The following is a 21,219-nucleotide window of genomic DNA, read 5'->3' as shown; positions in this document are numbered from 1 at the left end:
ACGAGAGCTTCTTAAAACCCTTTTTGCCAGTAAAATAATAAAATAAGTAAAATGCTACATTAGAATAGGAATAAATTTTGCACTGTGGGCTTGCAAACTGAAGACAGCTTTGCATAACTGCCCCCAGAAAATATATCAACAAGGCTTTCTTACAAAATTTAATGGACCAATTCAGCATCTAGCCAAGGACTCTCAAAATGGTGACCTATGAAAAGAATGATCCTCTCCCAAGCTATTTTCTTAATATGCTAGTACTCATAGATGATCAATGGGCATTGATGCTAAAGGTGATAATCAGATGCTATTTTACACATTCAAAGAGGCACTGGTAAATAGTTGGCCAGCCAAATGCCTCTTAAGGTCATAGGCCAAGAATCAAGATAAGCAAACTGTGCAAAATTGATAATCGTGCAAACTGTGCAAAATGAGAATAGTGCTATTATTTAGCAGTCGTTTAGGAACTGCAAAAGTTTTTGGTGGTCTCTGAGCTTAGTTATTTGCTTCTCCACCACTACAGGTATTCTTTTCTATTGGAGTCATTTAGGAAATTCAGAGGCAAAGTGGCACTGGTACACAATATGATTGCTGCGCCTTCTACCCTCTCAAGAACTTATCATATTGCTTCTAAGCAGTAACTGTTAAGGATGATTTATTCTGAATGGAAAAATTCTACATCACAGGAACATTCCTGGGAACAAAAGGTGATGCTTTGGAAGTTTGCTACATCTGACTCTCTATGCTAATTATAAACCCCACAATTGGCCAACCCATTAAGTGTTTCCATGGGTACTGTTCTAAACTACAGCTTTCAATCCCAACCACCGAATCACATATTGCTCATTATGGAGTTGGGAGTCCAAAAATCTGGAGGCATCTTTCCCACTCCCACAAGTAGCTAAAAACCCTTTTTTCCTCCATGAAACCCATTCCCTTCACTGACAATATCAGATCAGAAAACCAAACCTTGGGAACATGCACCAATGACAAATTCACAGTATACACACAGTCAAAGTTTGACTAGAATGGCAAGAATGGGCTCCTTATATATTTTATATAACAACAAATAGTGATATCTATACAAATTTTAGTTTATTTTGTAGTGATTTGCAATTGTTTCTCAAGATGATGTAAATTTTTATATATTCGATTAATCAAATAAATTTTAAATCATTTGTAAATATTGTTTAACTGCTGGTTTTTTATTTCCCATCCACTGTCTTTTCTCATTTTCTTTTCTTGTGTGTAATCATTTATTCTTTAAATGTTTTAAAATAAATTTATAAGGCCATCATTTCATAGCAGGACTGCAAGGAATCGGAAAAAGACACAGCAAAACAATCAGTTTCATGATTTTATTTTACAGTCAGAAAAGGGGAAGCCAATGATTTCAAATCTGTTAATCCAGATATAAGATATATAGACAAATCAATTTAACAAAAATCTTCTCTAAGGAAGGCTTAGGGGAGAGGAATTGGGACAGAGAGAAAGCAGTGAAGGAATCACGCACACATTCATTTGGTCCCAATTCTAGTACAACTTTGGGACTCACAAAAGCCAGCTGAGCAAGGTGGTTGAGCTGGCACACACCCACCTGACAAGCAGAGGAGAAGCTCTGCAGACTTTCTACTTCTGACTGCCAGATTAATGGGCTTTTGCTGGGGACAGTTGGACTGTTTGGGCACCATGAAGAAAAATAATCTAATCAAGGCAATAATAAATACTGACAGGCCAGGCACATGATTTCAAAGGCAGACCAGACACATAAGGCATTCTCTGCTCTTGGATATTTGTCCATAACAAGCTCTTTGTTCAGATCAGGTGAGGCACAGCTCAGCTAGGAAAATGCCCTAAAAATCGGATGCTACCCTAGGACTTTAGTGCTCTGCACCCAGTTGAAGTGACAGAACAGAGAAATGGCAATGGTATTAGTAAATGTCTGCACCTACCAACAGGTCACCTCTCCCTAAATCAGATGCAAGGGCTTCTCTGGGCACAGGGAGCCCAGAAGGATATTATTGTGAGCCGCCTTTAAACTCTTGAGAGACGTGAATTCAGGAGGCGGCTCATCTGCCTAGAAGATGCAAACTGGAAGGAGGGGAATACGTGAATGGGACCAGGAAACATATAAAAAAGGGTAAGAAGGTTGGGCCCCTCCCTGGAGGATGCATGTTATGTTACAAACATTAAGGCATCATGGTTACAGGAAAAGTATCACAAATGGAAAGGCAACCCACATCCCCCAAAGAGAAAATGTAGGCCATGAACATGACTAAGCCTGGCAGGTGCCTGCCGCCCCAACTGTTTCCAGCCTGCATGGAATGATGACTTCTCGGCACCTCGCCTTTTGCTCAGAGATGGCATGGGGGGTGGGGTTCTCCCAATCCTTTCCCCTACAGACAGAAATGTTGCTTCCCCTTTACCACCTGCCTGAAATGTATTGAAATGGGACAGCAGCAGACCTCTTACTCAAGGCCAGAGAGGGATAAGAAGCACTTCTGCCTCTACGCTTGGGAGGCACAAGGCAGGTTTGGTCATTGTTATTGATTCTTGGGAGGAAATACATTACAAGGCATTTGAGCCAAAAAGATCTTCCTGGTGAGCTAAAAATGGGAAGGGAAGGTTGTCCAATGCCAGCACTTTGGTACAGGGAGGGGTTTCTACTGTAGCCACTGTCTGAACAACTCTTGGGACTTGGCATTGAGAGGGCTAATCTTTCCACTCCTTCTTGATAGTCAGGTTCCACTCCCAGGAAAGGTGGTCCGTCTTATCATCATCTGTAAATTTAGATCGGATGTTGTAAGTGCCCCGGGCCAGCATGCCCTTAGGGGCTTCCTCCAGGGGGGTTAGGAACTCATATTCCTCAGCCCGTGGCCCGTAGCTTCCAACCATATAGTCAGTCTTGTCAACTGGAAAGAGAAAAACAGCTGTAAGGCACGAATGGCAAGAATTAAAACAGTCATTGGAAGTTGAGCAGTGCGAGCTGTAGATACCAGATCAAAATGCACTGTCAGCTGTCATATAAACAAATCCATGCTACCTAAAATAAGAGCGGCACCAGAATTGAGCTTTATTTTTCTATGTCTGTGATGGTGAACCTGTGGCATGCAGAGCCCTCTCTGTGGGTACGCACACCATCACCAGCTGCTATTCCTGGTTCCGTCGTGCGCATGCACGTCGGCCAACTGCTCTCTTCTGGGTCCCAGTGCACCTGCTCCAGTTTTGGCACTCAGTGCCGAAAAGGTCAACCATCACTGTTCTATGTGCTCAAATGTACGGATTTCTTTCAAATCCAACTTTATTCTGAAGTCTTAATATCCATTTTTTGATATGGCTTTTGTTCACCCTTCTTCTGAAATCTAATTCTTATGTTAGTCTACACCTATTATCTATTGTGGATTCCTAATAAACTTAAACAAGTATTTTCTGGTCCCAAACTATGTCTTCAGGGGTTTCAATATAGAAACATGCCTCAGAAAGTGTAGCCATTTTCAGACTGATTACTGGATGGATTTAAGGTGTCTTATTTTTGTCAATCAGCAGAAAGTGAAAATGAAAGTGTTTTCCTACTTTTTATAGTAATTATTCCATCATCATGGTTCTAATTGGGTGAAACAGATTCATCTCAAAGAAAACAGCAGTATCAACGGATCTTCACACTAAAGGTGTCATTGCATCTTTAATTGAAGGATCAATTGAAGAAAAACCAAAAGCTACCCAGAGTAGTTGAGGGTTATATGTTCTTTTGCTATTCCACCTGTTTTTGGCTGCCATTCAAAAATGAATTAATTTCCTCTCCATTAGTCAAATACCAAGTTTTGACTCTACTTTGCAGCTCCTTTCAACCTAGGCTAGACAAAACTCTTGGGAAGATACAAAGCTACTTCTCCTCAAGTACAGCATAAAGAATAAAGCGGACACTTACTTTTTACTCCTTTCCTGAATGTGTGTTGAATGTACTTGAGCCCTGAAACAATCTCCCTCTTTACCTATAATGAGCAAGAATATATAAAATCAATACACACCTTTTGGCCAAATGCCTTCCCTCAAAACTATATGCTGAATTATTCACAGACTGACCATTCCGATAGGCACTACAATAATTCAAAAGGAGACCTTACCTGAAAAGAGATTTTTATCCGGTACTCTACACCTTCCTTCAGCACAAATGATTGCTTCTTGAAACTCTCCAAATCACCTGAAAGGAAAAAAATAGGAATGACTTCTTCCGAAAGATGAAAATCTGACAAGCAACCTGTGCAGTCACTTCTATGTGCGATATTAGATTTAAAGTCTGGTTGTAATCACCATGGAAGTGAACCTTTAAGTCAGAACATACTGTTCATGGGCACCAATATGAACCAGATGGGAAACTAAACAGAAAGTGACAGGCAACAAAGCAAAACATTTGTCTCTATTATAATTATTTGTAGCAACACTTTTTGTTCCCACAAAGATGGCATTTGAAAGTTAGACAGCATCCTGAAAGTCCCCTCTGTTCCTGTGGGAACTGCATTGGCTGTTGATTTGGTTCCAGGTCCAATTCAAGGTGCTGGTTCTCACCTTCAAAGCCCTACATGGTTTGGGACCAGGTTATCTGAAGGACCAACTCTTCCCAATTAAAGTGGGGAAGCAGGGAATGCTACGGATTCCTCCTGCAAAGGTCGTCTTACTGGCAGGACCAAAAAGAAGAGCCTTAGCTTGGGCTTTACAGAATAGATAAAATGTGATTTCCAGAAGAATAGCCACCCTTATTGGCTTTTTGTGCTGCAACAGACTAAGCAATTTGGGGCATCCTCATTATTTAACAATTTATTGATACACCAGACTAAAGTTTGTTTTATACATCTGATGAAGGTATCCAGAAAACCGTACATCATAAATGTATCTCTAACTGTAGCTCCCCCCAATATTCTTTTTTTTAATCCAACCCATTTACCTCTCAGATTCAACTCCAAGGGACCAGGAGCAGTTGCACAAACCAAAGTCAATTTTGTTACCACCACATTTGGACTAGAAGGGTCTGCAATGGAAGAGAAAATATACCTCAGATAAAACATCAAACCTTCTCTGTCTTCATTGCAACAGAAGTGTATGCCTAGAAACTCTGGTCTTCTTTTAGAAGCTTTCTAGCCCACAGCCCTGCAATTACAAATGCTTATGCAAATCTCCCCCAATCTGATACTCTCCAGATGTTTGAAGGCTTATTAGTCATGTTTTCTTCTTAGCCTGACAACACTGGTCTTAGGATTTGCAATGCAACTGGTGAATGCCAGCCTTTCAGATCTTTTCCAGTCATCTGGCAAAGCATGTGGAAGAGATGGAGATAAGAATGGTGGAAATACAAGGGTGCCAGCTTGCAGAAAGAGCAGAGCAACAGAAAATGCCTCACTCGTTTCATACTGCAGCAGAGTGGCAGCCCACAGTAGAAAAACAGATTGCTAATCTTAGCTAGATATTCTGAAACCTTCCTGGAGCCGTAAGTGATCTCCTCCTCCATTTGCTACGCTCTCTGAAATGGACAGGGCTCTCTCAGCCAGCAGAAAGAACATGGGCCACAGGACAAACTCTTTCTTCTAAGTATTGTTGCAAGATCACATAAAACAAGGGCTTCATGCAGCCCACAAGTTTGAAACCATTGTGGCAAACCAAAGTTTCCTTGATTGTGGCTTATTATACAACCTCCATTTGCCGAGTTCACCACAGCATATAAATTATAGTTTGCTAGGTTCACATAATTTGATGCGCTACATACTGTATTGCAGTTAAGAGTAGCATATGAACCCAAGGACAGCCAGAAACATAAAAGTATCCCATACTTGGCAGAGGCCAACTGGATTCCATATCCCCAGCTGGATGATGAGGGTAAGAAAATAGCCTTTATGGAACATTCTGGTTTTTGAGGCTAAGTCAGGTGTCCAAAGCTGTCCCTTCTAGTGCTCACGCACACTTCTCAATAAAAGAACGTGTCTTCCAGGAACTCACCAGCAGTGATGGCAACGTTTCCCAATAGAGCTTCCTTATACTTGCGTAGACTTTCATCATCTTTGTCCAGCTCCTGGATTTCCTGGATGCTCTTTTGAGCTGGGGGCTTGTAGTTGACAGAGTGCTCATCTTCCTCATTTTCAGCTGCAATCTGGGCCAGCTGCTCGTGGGTAGGCTCTTGCTCAGCCATCTCTGCAACTCTGTCCTATGTCTGAGGGAAATACACAAGGACGTTAGTCAGTATCTTGGCGGCCGCAATAGTTTTATTTGCTTCTCCCCTGGACAAATATTGGCTTAAAAAGTTTTAAAAACTGGCCTTGTTGTTTGGCTTAAATAGTCAAGATTCAGATTCCTCTTTGGGAAGCAGAAAACAGATTCCTACCTGAAGCACTGCCTTCAAGAGAAAGAGCGTAGCATTTGCCCTTTGCCCTCCAGAAATAAGATTTTTATGTGGGATACAGATTCTGCCCTTCAAAGGAAGCTCAATTAAGCAAAGTCTACTGCTGCCTGCTAGCCTCCAATGTAATGCGGGTAGTCCTCAACTTACAACAGTTCATTTAGTGACTATTCAAAGTTACAAAGATACTGAAAAAAGTGACTTCACTGCGTCATCCCCGTGATCAAAATTCAGATGTTTGGCAACTGATTCATATTTCTGACAGTCACAGTGTCCAGGGGGTCATATGATCCCCTTTTGTAACCTTCTGACAAGCAAAGTCACTTAACAACAATGAATGAATGTGTCTTCCTGGAACTCACCAGCAATAATGGCAATGTTTCCCAGTAGTCCCCGTGTCGCTAATTTAATAACTGTGGTGATTCGCTTAACAACTGGGGCAAGAAAGGTCATAAAATGGGGCAAAACTCACTTAACAAATTTTTCCTTACCAACATAAATTTTGGGCTCAATTGTGGTCATAAGTTGAGGACTACCTGTAAATTAGTTTATTTCTGGCAAGTAGTACCCCATATAAGCTAATCATGCCACAAAACTGCAAAGTCACCAGCTGCCTTTTTGGGGAAGGTGGACATGCCCAATGCAGTCAACTGCAGAATGCCAAGACCAACTTAAGTAGCTCTTTCATTTGGGGGAAGGAGCAATAAATAAATTTCCAAGAACTTTCTAAACAATTAATAAAGAAACAGAGAAGCAGGTGGCAAAAGTAATCATAGATAGTGTTCATAATCTGAGCAAATTATTTCACACATTCTCAAGTCTCCTGCTGACTACATAAAGCACGCAAGAATAGCTTTCACTATTTCTTTTTGCATCTTTTTCAGATCAGAAGATCAGAAAAAGAAAGTTGTGCCATCAAATATAGCAGATACTGGAACCCAGTGAAAGAGTAATTTGCATTTGTGACACACTGAACGGCCCAGATGTGAACCTGTTTCTCCTAAAGTACACACTTATTTGTATCGCACAGGGAAGAGAACAAGATGAGGCAGGGCGGACCCATAAGTTGAAATAATGCCAGATGCTTTGCCTCAGAATATTACAAAGAGAAAGTAATGAAGTGATGCTAAAACAATTCTTTTAAATTAGGGAGACACAACTTCTCTACTCTTATGAGCAAAAGTAAAATTTTGAGCTAGTTATGTGTGATTCCACAAAATGGCTACCATGAGGAACGTGTCTGTTCACAATATGGCTGTCAGAGCATATATGGAAGTCCCTAAATACCAAATTATTAGGCAACTTAGTGAAGGTACTGTTCTATTCCGGAACTTGAGGACGCTACAGGTACACTTCATTACCATCCTCCCCCTCCAAAATGTTCTTTATCATTTCTACGTATTTGAATCCTATTCTTCTCCAAGCAGGTAGGCATACTTCCAACATAGCACAACATTGTAGTTACAGTATTCATTTTTATTTTGCAAGAATGCTTAGGGAGCTTATCTGGGATCTGAAGCATTTATGTAAGTAAAGCAGTATGCCAACTTACATTTTAAAAAAGCAGTAAAACAGTTTCTTTGTTTGTTTGTGTGTGTGTGTGTGTGTGTGTGTGTGTGTCAAAATAGAAGGACTCCATTCCTGTATTTATAGGAACAGGGACAATAAACTACAAACTCAGTGTACCGATGCATTTAGATTTCAACAAATTACAATTCTCAGCCAAAAATGGTCACAGTGAGAAGTCTGAGAACTATGGGAACAAGGCCAAAGGACACATCCTCAGGAATGCAGTTGCAAACTGATGAGGAGCAGCTCTCCAAGGTTTCAGGTGATAAACTGGAGATGCTGAGGACCGAATCTAGGAATTTCACTATAAAATGTATGCTATGTTAGAGCTACAGTGAGATGTGCTTCTATAGTGCTTCTGATGTACATAGATGTGCATCAGAGCCGGAAAGCTCTGATGTCTGGCACTTATCCCAGTCCTGGAAACATCAGAAAGCCAGACTACCCACAAATCAATGTTTCAACCAAATTGGCTTCACACAGGAAGCTCATAGGAAGAGGCAGCAATCACACATACCCTGTTTCCTCCCAAATAAAACATCCCCTGATAATAAGCCCAATCGGGCTTTTGAGCACATGGCAATATGCTCAAAATTTTTAGGCCAATTATAAAATAAGTTTTTTAATTTGCATTTTAAATTGTATATTGTATTGCCTGTTTTTACTTTGCCTGTACACCGCCCTGAGTCCTTCGGGAGAAAGGCGATATAAAAATCAAATAAATAATAATAATAAATAATAATAATAAAATAATATAAGAAGGGTCTTATTTTCAGGGAAACACGGATTATACTTGGATATACAATTCAATAGCTCTCAAATGTGGCAAGTGAAACAATTTACGTGCAGTATGTGTAAGCCTTAAAAAAATACTTTTCTGCCCTTGTTAATTAGGTAGAGTTTGAGGTAGAAATGCACTGCACTAAGAATCAATGAGGAAATTGGACTGCTTGTTTGTTTGTTTTAAATATATTTTAAATATTTCTTTAGAACAGAAATATCAAATGCCACTCCTGAACACAGCATAGAACCATTTTTCATGAAAAGAAGAAATATACAGTTTGTATTCAAGTACGAAGCACTGCATCATCTATAAATGGGAAAGTGCAAAAGATCTGTAGTTTCCACATAAGAGCATTTGATCTTCCTGAAAGTGGAACAGACAGGCTGGTGACACAGAATTCAATTATCTCATCTAGCTAAAATGGGGAATTGAGTCTAACAGCAGCACCCACACTCTTATCACATATGTTTATCTACAATTTCGCAACCGTCTCCACACCTTTTACACCTGACTTTTTCAAGGGGGTCCCTAGATCCCAGTTTTTTACAAACACAAACATCTTTCAAGGTTATTTCAACCATTTATTCTTGTTAGTGTTCTCTGATAGGATTAGTTATGACACTGTACAAACCATATGCTGGTCGCCCCTTATGAGCAACAGGCATGCATAATATACTACCAGGAAGAAAAAAAAATTTAAATAGTTTTCTACTACAATTTAGTATTAAGCAAAAATGCTGGGATATGTTAGGCCCTCTCACCTTTTATTTATAGGATAGAGAATGAGGAAAATAGACAAAGGGAGGGGGTTTCTCAGACAATGGAAAGGAATAGCTTCTTTCCTGTGGGAAAGGAAGCTGGTAGATTTAAAACCATACCGGAGATGCATTTCTTTAGATAAACCATCTCAGCCAAAGTATGTGTCCATTCCAAGGAAAAACCAGACACAGTATATTCTACTCTTGAATGGTTTTTGTATCCAAGCCAAGGAAACCCCATCTATCTTAGAGCACCATTATCGATAAAGAGGTCACTATGTGCAGCATCTTCTGACTATTGTGCAGCAAACTGTCTTTGAAAGAGCAACAAGAAAGACTACATGAAGAACTACAGAAACTATGGTTTTGCCGACAGAAAGTTTGACGCAGTGTCAAGGAAGCACCTCTGCTCTTTGAAAGGCTACTCAAAATCCTCAGCCACTCAGTCCTTATCAAGTCTTCACCTGTATGCAGGGAGCCCTGAAGAAAAGCTCCAGACAGCAGTAGCATTCGTAAGGCAGAGCAGCCGGCTGTCAAGACTAACAGTATAAAATGATGTAGCTGAGTCTTGCATTACTGCAAGCAGCACACCCTCCCTTTAAGTCAGGAAGTTGGCTCCTATCCCAAGGGTGGGTCCACATGCCTCTAACATTACTGAAGATTTGCTATAGTGGTACAACTCAGTTGCTTTCCTACTAATCTAGGGCTGAAAAGCTTCTGTTCCTGTTCCATTTTCAACTCAGTGAAGGGGAAAGGAAACCTTAAGCTTACCAAAAGATAACGTAGTTCTTACTTCACATATACTGTTGATACTCAAGCTTGTACTGCAAAATTCACCAATGCTCTTTCTCCGTCAACTCTTCTAAAAGCTATTAAGGATATCCATAGATTTTTGCAGACCCACAGCTTTGTGAAAATTTCATATATTTATATATGAAATATATATACAGTAATCACCTATCTCTGAGCCCCGTCCTGGGATCTATACCTATTATGCTTAAAAAATTACTTCATGATGAAAATCTCACAACTTTTGAGACAACCTAGGAGATAAGTATGTCCTTAACAACAGAAGAAAGAACTGTTAAGACACAGGAACAGCATGCAATAAGGGTCAACACAGTAGGTGAACTGTAAGAAGAACTAATTATAAATACGCAATGGCTTCCTAGCAGCACTCATAAAATCAGAATATTTTCTTCTTACATTCCTTAGGCCCAAAAGCTAATAGTCTAATGACTGCTGCAATGTGACAAGCTATTTTGATGGCCAAACTTCCCAGGAAGAACTTGACTCCACAACCAGGAAGAAGAGCCATCCTAGAAGGATCTACAGCTGCTTTTCTTCTAAAAACATATGGATGTTTGCAGAAACCAATATTGCCTTAATAGTGTCAAGAGTAAGCAGAGAGGCCCAGGTACACAATCAATAAAGGCACTGTGACTCCTGGGGTTAAGTATTGCCTCTTAGATCAGGGGTCTCCAACCTTGGTCCCTTTAAGACTTGTGGACTTCAACTCCCAGAGCCAAAGCAAAGCTGGCTGAGGAACTCTGGGAGTTGAAGTCTTAAAGGGACCAAAGTTGGAGATCCCTGTCTTAGATCATCAGACCATAGATACCATGCCCACATTAACAGAAAAAGGCTGTGCTAGAAATAGTTTGCCAGAACATCTGAACTTCCTCCTCCTCCTCAACAGTTTATTATGTTCAGTGGAATAAAAATACCTAGAAGGAACAAAAGCCTTTTATCTGTAATTTCCAGGTGTAGCTAAATACCTGCAGATTCATTTAAATTACATTCTCAGGTGCCCTGCCCAGAAAACTCACAAGGAGAGAGATACTAAGAAACAGCTTGGAAAGGCCTCCACAACTATTTTCACTTTTCGTCTCTTTAAAATTAGTAAAAGTAAATGGAGAATAAAGCTGCCAACTCTTGCAAAACTGAATTCTCAATATCTTTAAAGTAGTACAACCTAGATATTATGGCAAGAAAAAAGAACTCAAAGAGAAGTTATATACAATTGTTCAAAGCTTTCAAGAAGCCCTAAAATCAAACAAACTAGGATGTTTACACAGAAAAAAGTCAGATTGGAAAACCCAGTATTTTGGATATTCCAAAATATTGTTAGCCTATTCAACAAATCATTGTACTGCAACACGGAAAAGACTTAAAGTATCATGATACATTCATGCAGTAGAACCCATATGGAGCATATCCAGTTTGCAGATATTCATTTGCGGGAAGTATAAATCACAATATATGACAGTATTCTTCATACATCTGATTTCTGCATTTGAGAACTTGAATTACAATGAAATTGACAAAAAAGAATGACACGTTTATATAGATATATGTTGCTATACTTTTATTAAGCCAACAAGTTATACAATATAATTTGCAAGTCTCTGAATTTCCAAAAAATTACTATCAAGTAGCAAGGTTTAAAAAACTATCGTATTTTTTGGACTATAAGACGCTCCAAAGTATAAGACACGGAAGACCTAGCTTTTGAGGAGGAAAACAAGGGTGGGGGGGAATTCTGCCTCCCAGCAATTTATGGCTTCCGTGTGTCCCATTTTCTGCCTCTGCGCATCCCATTTTCTGCCTCCGGCGCATCCTGTTTTTGGCCTGTTCCAAGCAGCAGAGATCACTGCTGCTGCCCATCCCCGCCTGGAATGGGCCACGTGGAGACAGAAAATGGGGTGCACAGAGGTGACGATAGGCGGAAACAATGATGGGCAGAAACGGGCGGTGGCAATCCCTACAGCCTGGCACAGCTGATAGGTGGTATTCCGGGAGGCCGATCCAACCACCAATCAGCTAGTCATGCTTAATCGAGCTGTGCTGAAGCTGATCAGGTTGTGTGCTGCAAGGAGGTAAATTGCTCGGAGGCAGAACAACATTCGCTGTATAAGACACACAGACATTTCCACCCACTTTTTTGGGAGGGAAACTACGTCTTATACACTGAAAAATACGGTAATTTAAAATTGAGGGAAATAAATAAATCTGGCTGGCATTAAAATAACAGATGTAGCAAGATATTATCTTAAATAACTCAACTGAGATATTTATCTCAGTTGACTTATTTAAGAGAGTATCATCTTAAATAAGCCAAGTGCAGAAGAGGTGTTATGTTGCACAAAGAACCTTCCCAAACTAATGTTTATTAAAAACCAAGATATTTTAAAGAGACAAGTGTTCACAATTATCTTGAATTTGCAATTAAATGATATAGTAGCTTTTGATCCCTGGAAGCACACCCCAGTGTCAGTGTTGTGTTGTGGTCCACCAGTAGCCTGCAAACCTAGCAATGGAGTCGGACAGTGAGGAGACTGGGGCCAGTCCTGGAGTCAGGGGAAGGCCTGGACGAGGGCTCTGCATCGGAGGCAGAGATGGGGCCAGGGCCATCCGGGAACGATACGCGGACTCCAGAACCACCAGAGGTGGACAGCAGAGAGGCACAGGAACAGGAGGAGCCTGTTCCTAATGCACGCATGCGAAGAGCTGCCAGAAGGCAAAAGCAGCTGAAGAAAAAAGGACAACTCAGGAGTAAGGCCAGAAGATGATTGTCCACTCCCATAAGGCTTAAAAGAGCAGTAACAAGCCATTGGGTTCTTTGTAGGAAAGCAACATTGATTTTCGTGCTTCTTGTCAGCGTCTCTTGAACTTTATGGGGTTTTTGCCAAGAAAAGACTTGGTAGGTTGCCAAAGACATCAAAGATTGGTGATAAGGCTGACTGACTGGTTATTAAGAATTTTGTTTTGAACGAAGCTGAGAATGAATTAATTCTCAGCTGTTTTAATAAAATAAGTTTGTTGAGGACTGAATTGTGTTTAGTAATCACTACTTGGGCCTTGGTCACAACAGTCTAATACTACGTTTCCTTTCTGGCTTGATCAGTAAGTGTCTCTTAGAATATGAGAAGGGACAGGAATAAGAAGAGTCAGAAAAGGATGATTGTGACAACTTCTATGTATACTACGTAAGAATGTGCTTCAAGTACCCATATAGACTAACAGGTCTTTTAGGAATATGAACATATATTGTCCTAAATAAAGCTATGGAAGAGCCAATTGGAAATGTGTACCCTTATAACCCCCAAAGAAAAGGATGGCAACTCACAGCTGAAGTTGGATTTAAAGATTTAAAGTGGCTCCAAATGTAGATTAGGAAATGCAAAACACAAGAAAGTTGGCCTGTGAACCATGAATCCCTAAAAACGGCCATCTCCATTTTAAATAAGCATCACTTTATATTCTGGGCAACAATAAATGATTCTCTTGTTAATTGGAAATATTTTTATAGAATGTAAAATAGTCCTTTTAACTCTTGTCCTCAACTAATGCCCAAGATCCAGTCTGACTGTGGCAATGGAGAAAACCTGAGCAACATATTTGTAGCTTGCCCTAATCAATCTTGTTTAAACAGATTTTCAGTTCTTGCAACATACCTCAATGCTTTGGAGACCTCTGAAACAAAAGAAGAAGCTAAATGGAAGCAAACTTTCAAAAAAATTTTCTCAGAAAACAGAAATAGACTTAATCTGATTATAACCCTGAGAGGGAAACATTCATTGATGTAAGTAAGACTGAGGGCTTTGCTACTAGGAAAATCTGCAGCAGAGAACTAGAAGCTTCTTACACGAATAGTTCTCAACATTCAACCATTAAATTCACTTGGATTCCAGTTAATGAATTGGAAATATGAGGGGGTCTTTGTTGCTCAGCTTGGTTGTTTTCTTGCAGATGTTTCATTATCCAAACTGGTAACATCAAACTGGTTCCATAATCCAATGGAAACATTGCAGTAAATATTGACAAAAGTAAAAACAAGTCATTTCAGGAATGTACTCTTTTATTAGAAATACTATACTGCTAATTGCAAGTATCAGGAAGTTCTCAGACAGAAAATACTGGGCTAAAAGTTATGAGCCACTCAGAATTGCATAGATGAGATGTGCAAATCAAATAAATACAAATAATACAAACAACAAAAATACAATATAAATAATATTAATAACAGTAGTAGTAAGAGTTGTATGTTTGCAGTATTGAATGCTGGAAGGAAACAATTTTTACAGAAGGGTGGCACAACACTAGCAGATGAAGAAAATCACAATCAGATAATTCAGTAGACCAATCGGCACAGTGGTAGTTAATGTCAATACCATCTACTATATCACTGTACCTCAGATTGCCGGGTGTGAATCCCTCTTTGTGAGGTGGGGTCATAGATGTCAGATGGGCTTGCTGGTCGCGTACCTGGCTCCTTGCTGCGTGACAGCCGCCCTGCCCGAGCTTCTGGAGGTGCTTGCCGGGGTGGCAGTGGAGACCCCCAGACTTTTAGTCATGGGGGACTTTAACTTGCCATCTGCTGGCTCGTCATCGACAGTAGCTCGGGAGTTCATGGCCTCCATGACAGCCCTGGACCTGACTCAAGTAGTTGATGGCCCTACTCACATCGGGGGAGGCACACTGGACCTGATTTTCATCTCTGGTCAGTGGTTGAAGGATCTGGACTTGAGAGATATAGTCACAGAACCTTTGTCATGGTCAGATCACTCTCTCCTTCGCCTGGACTTTCTGACCGCTACCCAACACCGCAGGGAGACGGAACCACTACGATGGTACCGTCCCAGGCGCCTGATGGACCCAGAGAGGTTTCGGACGGAGCTTGGGCCATTCCTGAGGATCTGGCTCACGGCACGGCAGAGGAACTAGCCGCAGCCTGGGAGCGGGCTGCGGCTGGGGCTTTAGACCGTGTCGTGCCTCTGCGACCTCTGACCCGGCGCAGATCCCAACCGGCTCCTTGGTTCTCCGAGGAGCTGAGGGGATGAAACGCGGAGAAGGCGCCTAGAGAGTTCTTGGAGGTCCAGCCGTTCAGAGGCTGATCGGACACTAGTTAGATCCTATACTAGGACCTACCTAGTGGCACTGAGGAAGCGGCGTTGCTACGCCTCCTCCCTCATTGCGTCGGCAGATAACCGCCCAGCTGCCCTGTTTCGGGTGACCCGCTCCCTCCTTCACCAGGGGGAGCGGGATGACCCGTTGCAGGGGCGGGCTGAGGAGGTTAACGGGTATCTATACGATAAAATCGTTCAGCTTCGGGGCGGTCTGGACCAGGATTGTGGCGATTCGGACGGGACGGCTGAGGCGGTCTTGGTGATATTGTCTGGGATGAATTTGACCCTGTGGCTCCCGAGGACATGGACAGGTTGCTGGGTAGATTGAATGCCACCACGTGTTTACTGGACCCGTGCCCCTCCTGGCTGGTGCTGGCCACTCAGGAGGTGACACGAGGCTGGCTCCAGGCTATTACGAGCGCTTCCTTGTTGGAGGGGGTCTTTCCGGCCGCCTTGAAAGAGGCGGTGGTGAGCCCCCTCCTCAAGAAGCCTTCCCTGGACCCGGCTGTTTTAGGTAATTATCGTCCGGTCTCCAACCTTCGCTTCGCCGCGAAGGGTGTAGAGAGTATGGTGGCATATCAGTTTCCCCCGCACCTGGGTGGAACTGTCTATCTTGACCCGTTCCAGTCCGGTCTCCGGCCGGTTACAGCACTGAGGCGGCTTTGGTCGCGTTGGTGGATGATCTCTGGAGGGCCAGGGATGAGGGTTGTTCCTCTGCCCTGGTCCTATTAGACCTCTCAGCGGCTTTCGATACCATCGACCATGGTATCCTGCTGCGCGGTTGGAGGATTGGGAGTGGGAGGCACCGTTTATCGGTGGTTCTCCTCCTATCTCTCCGACCGGTCGCAGACGGTGTTGACGGGGGCAGAGGTCGACCCGGCGCCTCACTTGTGGGGTGCCGCGGGGTCGATTCTCTCGCCTTCTGTTCAACATCTATATGAAGCCGCTGGGTGAGATCATCAGTGGCTTCGGTGTGAGGTACCAGCTGTACGCTGATGACACCCAGCTGTACTTTTCCACACCGGGCCACCCCAATGAAGCTATCGAAGTGCTGTCCCGGTGTTTGGAAGCCGTACGGGTCTGGATGGGGAGAAACAGGCTCAAGCTCAATCCCTCCAAGACGGAGTGGCTGTGGATGCCGGCATCCCGGTACAGTCAGCTGAGTCCACGGCTGACTGTTGGGAGCGAGTCATTGGCCCCGATGGAGAGGGTGCGCAACTTGGGCGTTCTCCTGGATGAACGGCTGTCTTTTGAGGACCACCTGACGGCCGCCTCCAGGAGAGCTTTCCACCAGGTTCGCCTGGTGCGCCAGTTGCGCCCCTTTCTAGACCGGGATGCCTTGTGCACAGTCACTCACGCCCTTGTGACGTCTCGTCTGGATTACTGCAATGCTCTCTACATGGGGCTCCCCTTGAGGGGCATCCGGAGGCTTCAGTTAGTCCAGAATGCAGCTGTGCGGGTGATAGAGGGAGCCCCTCGTGGCTCCCGTGTGACACCTATCCTGCGCAGGCTGCACTGGCTACCTGTGGCCTTCCGGGTGCGCTTCAAGGTGTTGGTGAACGTCTTCAAAGCGCTCCATGGCATAGGGCCGGGCTATTTACGGGACCGCCTGCTGCTACCGGATACCTCTCACCGGCCCGTGCGCTCTCACAGAGGGACTCCTCAGGGTGCCGTCGGTAGCGACAGTGTCGTCTGGCGGCGCCCAGGAAGGGCCTTCTCTGTGGGGCTCCGCCCTCTGGAACGAACTCCCCAGGACTCCGCCAACTTCCGGACCTCCGAACCTTTCGTCGCGAGCTTAAAACTCACTTATTCATCTGCGCTGGACTGGGTTAGTTTTAAATTTATGGGTTTTTTAATGGGTTTTTATTCTAAATTTTAATCTTGGCCAATTCAATAAGTTTTTTAACTGTATTTTAATTGTATTTATTGTATCATTGTGTATTTTAATTGGCTGTGAACCGCCCTGAGTCCTTCGGGAGAAGGGCGGTATAAAAATTTAAATAATAAAATAAATAAATAAATTGAACTAATGCAATCCCTTTCACGCAAAGATCTAAATCACAATTATCTACCTAAACTATGCTAGGCTGTACTTCATATCACACTCAGCAGCAACTAATGTATTTCCACAACATGACAAAATAGTAACACCATCTGTTCATTAGCATTTTTTCCTAATCAGGAAGTTTTTCAACATTTTCATTCTTTTTCAATGAAGAATGGTTACGTCAAAACCAGGCTTTTGCCCCATCACATTCATCTCTGCAGTGTTTCACCAACATCAAGAGTGGGCAGATGTCTGTTCCTCTAAATAAAGCACAGGATGATGAACAGCCTTGCCCAAAGAGTACCCAAATTAACTGAGAAGGGATGGGGATATGGTTGCTGTCTGCCTAGAAGAATGGCACATACCTTTCTATCCTCATTACTGCCAATCAATAAGGATGAGACAAAACACTCCTTCAGATGCTTTGTATTCAGGCCTATACAGGGAAGGGTTTTGTTTTGTTTTCAGACCTAAAATGTTGTCAAAAGATTCAAAGGCACTAGTGTACAAGCAGCTTGTCAAGATAGAATCCTACATTCATCATCTCTGCTACTAGTAGATCTTACAACAAATTATCACCATCATTGTAGGCAATGTGTAAAAAGGTACCCACTTGCCATCTTAACTCTACACGGAAACCAGAACAGACCACATGTTTCTTAAAGTGATTTGATTTTTAGTTGCACCATTAAATCTGATGCCAAAAGATGACATTCTTCTCATGGCAAAAACAACAAAAACCCTGATATATCACTATAATTAATTTTAATTTAGTTATCATAATGCTAAAGCCAAGAATAGCTATTTATTATTGTTCTTCTCTTTAGTGAATTTTAAATAAACATTGTTCATAAACCTCATGAACAATAATAGATAGACAGCATACTATTAGTTCACTTGTTCTGCTTAATATTCCAATCTTAACCTGTGTATCGGTGAATTTTTAACATTACAACCAGTTTTCTGAAAAGCTTCTGCCTTAATCTACATAAACTATAGTATGCCAATATGGTAATAATTGCTGCCTGTAGGCTTCCATGTTTGCCAAAAGAATTACCTAAATCTATTCATGATGCTAAATAAAAAGCTCAACAGATTCACATAGTTACTGAACAGGGCCTCTGGTGGCTCAGCAGACTAAGTCTGTCTGTTATTAACACAGCTGCTTGCAATTACTGCAAGTTCAGGTCCCACCAGGCCCAAGGTTGACTCAGCCTTTCATCCTTTATAAGGTAGGTAAAATGAGGACCCAGATTGTTGGAGGCAATAAAAAGTTGACTTTGTATATAATATACAAATGGATGAAGACTATTGCTTAACACAGTGTAAGCCGCCCTGAGTCTTCGGAGAAGGGCGGGATATAAATTCAAATAATAATAATTTAAAAAAAACAAGCAGCAATATAACTACTACTGCTCTGGACCCAGATAAAACTAATAATTAAAATTTATTGGTCATTAAGCTTCCACAAGCTTCCACAAGCTCTCTCTCTCTCTCTCTAAAGAGCTGGGAAATTATTACTATCCTTCATAATAAAATGATTTAATAATTACCCAGTTCTAATTTTCCCTCCTTCTGGTAACAGATGTTTATTTTGTATGACAAACAGAAGAGATAAAAGTAGTAACTGCATTTCAGTGTTTCTGTAATAATATGAATCATCACATACACCTTTTTTTAAATGAGGTATTTATTTTCCTGACTGGCAATCACTATGAAATTTTATTTTAACCCTAGAAACATGAAAATATATGGACTATGATGATATATCTTGTTCATGCCAAAGTTTCCTTTTCTTAACTTGATATTTAGATATGTGCTAGTTCACTAAACTTAATCCATGTAGCCTATCTTATTTTCAGACAACAATTTTCTTTCAAGAGGCACTATGAAAACTTCATTAAAAATCATCAACCTCTTCATAACAAAATACAAAATAGTTACTGTAGGCTTTACAAAAGCTGTTCAAAAATAAAGCAAATGTTAAAGATGAATCCAGAAAGTTACAACTAGCAATATACGTTTGAATCCTTTATAGCTAAATTTGTTATCACTTTGAGATGTTTATAATTGTAGCAGGTAGCAACATATAAATTATATAAATGCACACACATCCATGGTTCAGTGGTGCAATGATACAGGTAGCCCTTATTTAGTAACAATGATGCATGGATTGGTTACAAAGTTTTTTTTATTTAGGACCTTCACAGGTCTGTAAAGCAAAGGAAAACTGGAACAAGATAAAAATCAGTCATAATTTCACTTAGCCACTGTTTCACTTAACAACCAAGTTGTTCCAATTGTAGTTTCTAAACAAGGACTATCAGTAATAAATCCAATTAATGAAACTCTAACTACATTTATAGTGAGCTATGTGTTCATGATAACCTGAACTTCAAACTAATTGACTATATTTAAGGTCGGCAGGCTGTGAAATTCTAATTCACTTACCTATATGACAGTTTTGTGTAAACCCAGAAAACTGAACTGCTTGAATAAACCACGATTAAATTAATCATGGGTGAGCATTTTGAACAAATAAAGCCACATAAATTATCCAACAGAATTCAGAAAAAATAATCTTTAAGAAGAGATAAAAATGGGTACAACAGTCCCTCAGTATTGATAGTGACCTACACCGAGCATTTAACTAACGCATGAAATGCTAGGAGAAAAGCTATGAGTGACCCCAGCAGTGAGAATGAATTGAGAAAAAAAAAATGCTCCAAGAAAGTTACAGAGCCAAAGTCCAAATCGGGCGGAGCGGAAGCTCAGCTATTCACGGCGCTCTACAAACTGAAAGCGAGGGATGTTTCCGAAGGTTACTGAGAGCCACCAGACCATACGGCGTTTGAAGGCACGGATCGTCTACAGCGCAAGCCTGGTTAGGTTAGCATGCGACTCTCCTGCAGAGAAAATCCAGCTGGCAGAGGCAAGTGCGGAGGCGCCAATTAGGAAGGCCGATGGAACAGGACCGGGGGAGAAAAAAAAACCCCGTCCGACACAGGCAGCGGCTCGGCCCAACCCTCCACCGGAGCAAATGCAACCTACCCAGCACGTGCGTTCTCTGCGCGCTCCTAGTGCTCTGCTGCTGCTGCCGCCACCGGTGACGAACGCCGCCCGCCACCGCCCAGATCTACCCCGCGCGCGCACCCCCGCACTTCCGTGTTACTGATCAAACGTCACTTCCTTTCACGAGAAAGCGGTGGGCTTTCTTTCCACTGCTCTTCGGTGCTTTCCTCTCGAGACATCACTTCCCTTAAATGGGCCCAGCATTGACTCCCTAAGCAAAGACGGTGGTGGGAGGGGGGAACCCAACGCATGAGGAGAGACCATAGAGCATGTATGCTACGGCTAGAACCTACTTGTGACGCCTTTTTTTGGGTAGAGAAAGGCGGGGGGTGGGGCACCGAGGCAGAGTCGCTCTCACCTCGACCGGCAGCCATCTTGGCGGACTTTTGATCCCTGATGTTCAGAGTGTTCCTATTGTGTGGGGAGGGAGCAGGAGGTCCCGAAATAAAGGTCGAGGTCCCGGCACGCCTTTTATATAAAAATTGACTACTTGCTGCCGGACGTTTCGCACTAGTGGGAAAACTTTGCCCAACGATTCTTAAAAGAACTTCAAAACTAATGCTCTTGAGAGCTACCCAATTTAACGGTTCTTCAGTTTTGAACAAAACTGGTTACCCTTTATTCTCTGTGTGTGTCATTCTATACCAGATATTTAACCCAAAACTGCAGTCCATTCCCATCCATTTTGCTTCCTAAATTTAAGC

The 21,219-nt window shown here is 42.0% G+C and overlaps 1 protein-coding gene across 1 annotated transcript; it reads right to left on the bottom strand.

Annotated features, from left to right (window-relative positions):
* Positions 1 to 1,338: 1,338 nt before the first annotated feature.
* On the bottom strand, positions 1,339 to 20,648 carry ARHGDIA (Rho GDP dissociation inhibitor alpha). The gene is made up of 6 exons (XM_058168029.1): positions 20,495 to 20,648; positions 5,983 to 6,193; positions 4,937 to 5,020; positions 4,119 to 4,195; positions 3,923 to 3,986; positions 1,339 to 2,906 (listed from the first exon to the last, which is right to left on the bottom strand). The coding sequence occupies exons 2-6, from the start codon at positions 6,170 to 6,172 to the stop codon at positions 2,707 to 2,709; spliced, it is 615 nt and encodes a 204-aa protein (XP_058024012.1). The 5' UTR covers positions 6,173 to 6,193; positions 20,495 to 20,648; the 3' UTR covers positions 1,339 to 2,706.
* Positions 20,649 to 21,219: the final 571 nt, after the last annotated feature.

Source organism: Ahaetulla prasina, chromosome 2, assembly GCF_028640845.1.
Source record: "Ahaetulla prasina isolate Xishuangbanna chromosome 2, ASM2864084v1, whole genome shotgun sequence".
NCBI classification, from domain to species: domain Eukaryota; kingdom Metazoa; phylum Chordata; class Lepidosauria; order Squamata; family Colubridae; genus Ahaetulla; species Ahaetulla prasina.
This window is presented reverse-complemented; position numbering and strand designations above follow the sequence as displayed.

Excerpts from the sequence above, each read along its gene's own strand:
- ARHGDIA (XM_058168029.1), bottom strand. The coding sequence starts at position 6,172 with ATGGCTGAGCAAGAGCCTACCCACGAGCAGCTGGCCCAGATTGCAGCT. Across the intron at positions 5,021-5,982 it reads AAACGTTGCCATCACTGCTG|ACCCTTCTAGTCCAAATGTG; the intron begins GTGAGTTCCTGG and ends CTTCCATTGCAG. Across the intron at positions 2,907-3,922 it reads ATTCAGGAAAGGAGTAAAAA|TTGACAAGACTGACTATATG; the intron begins GTAAGTGTCCGC and ends TTCTCTTTCCAG.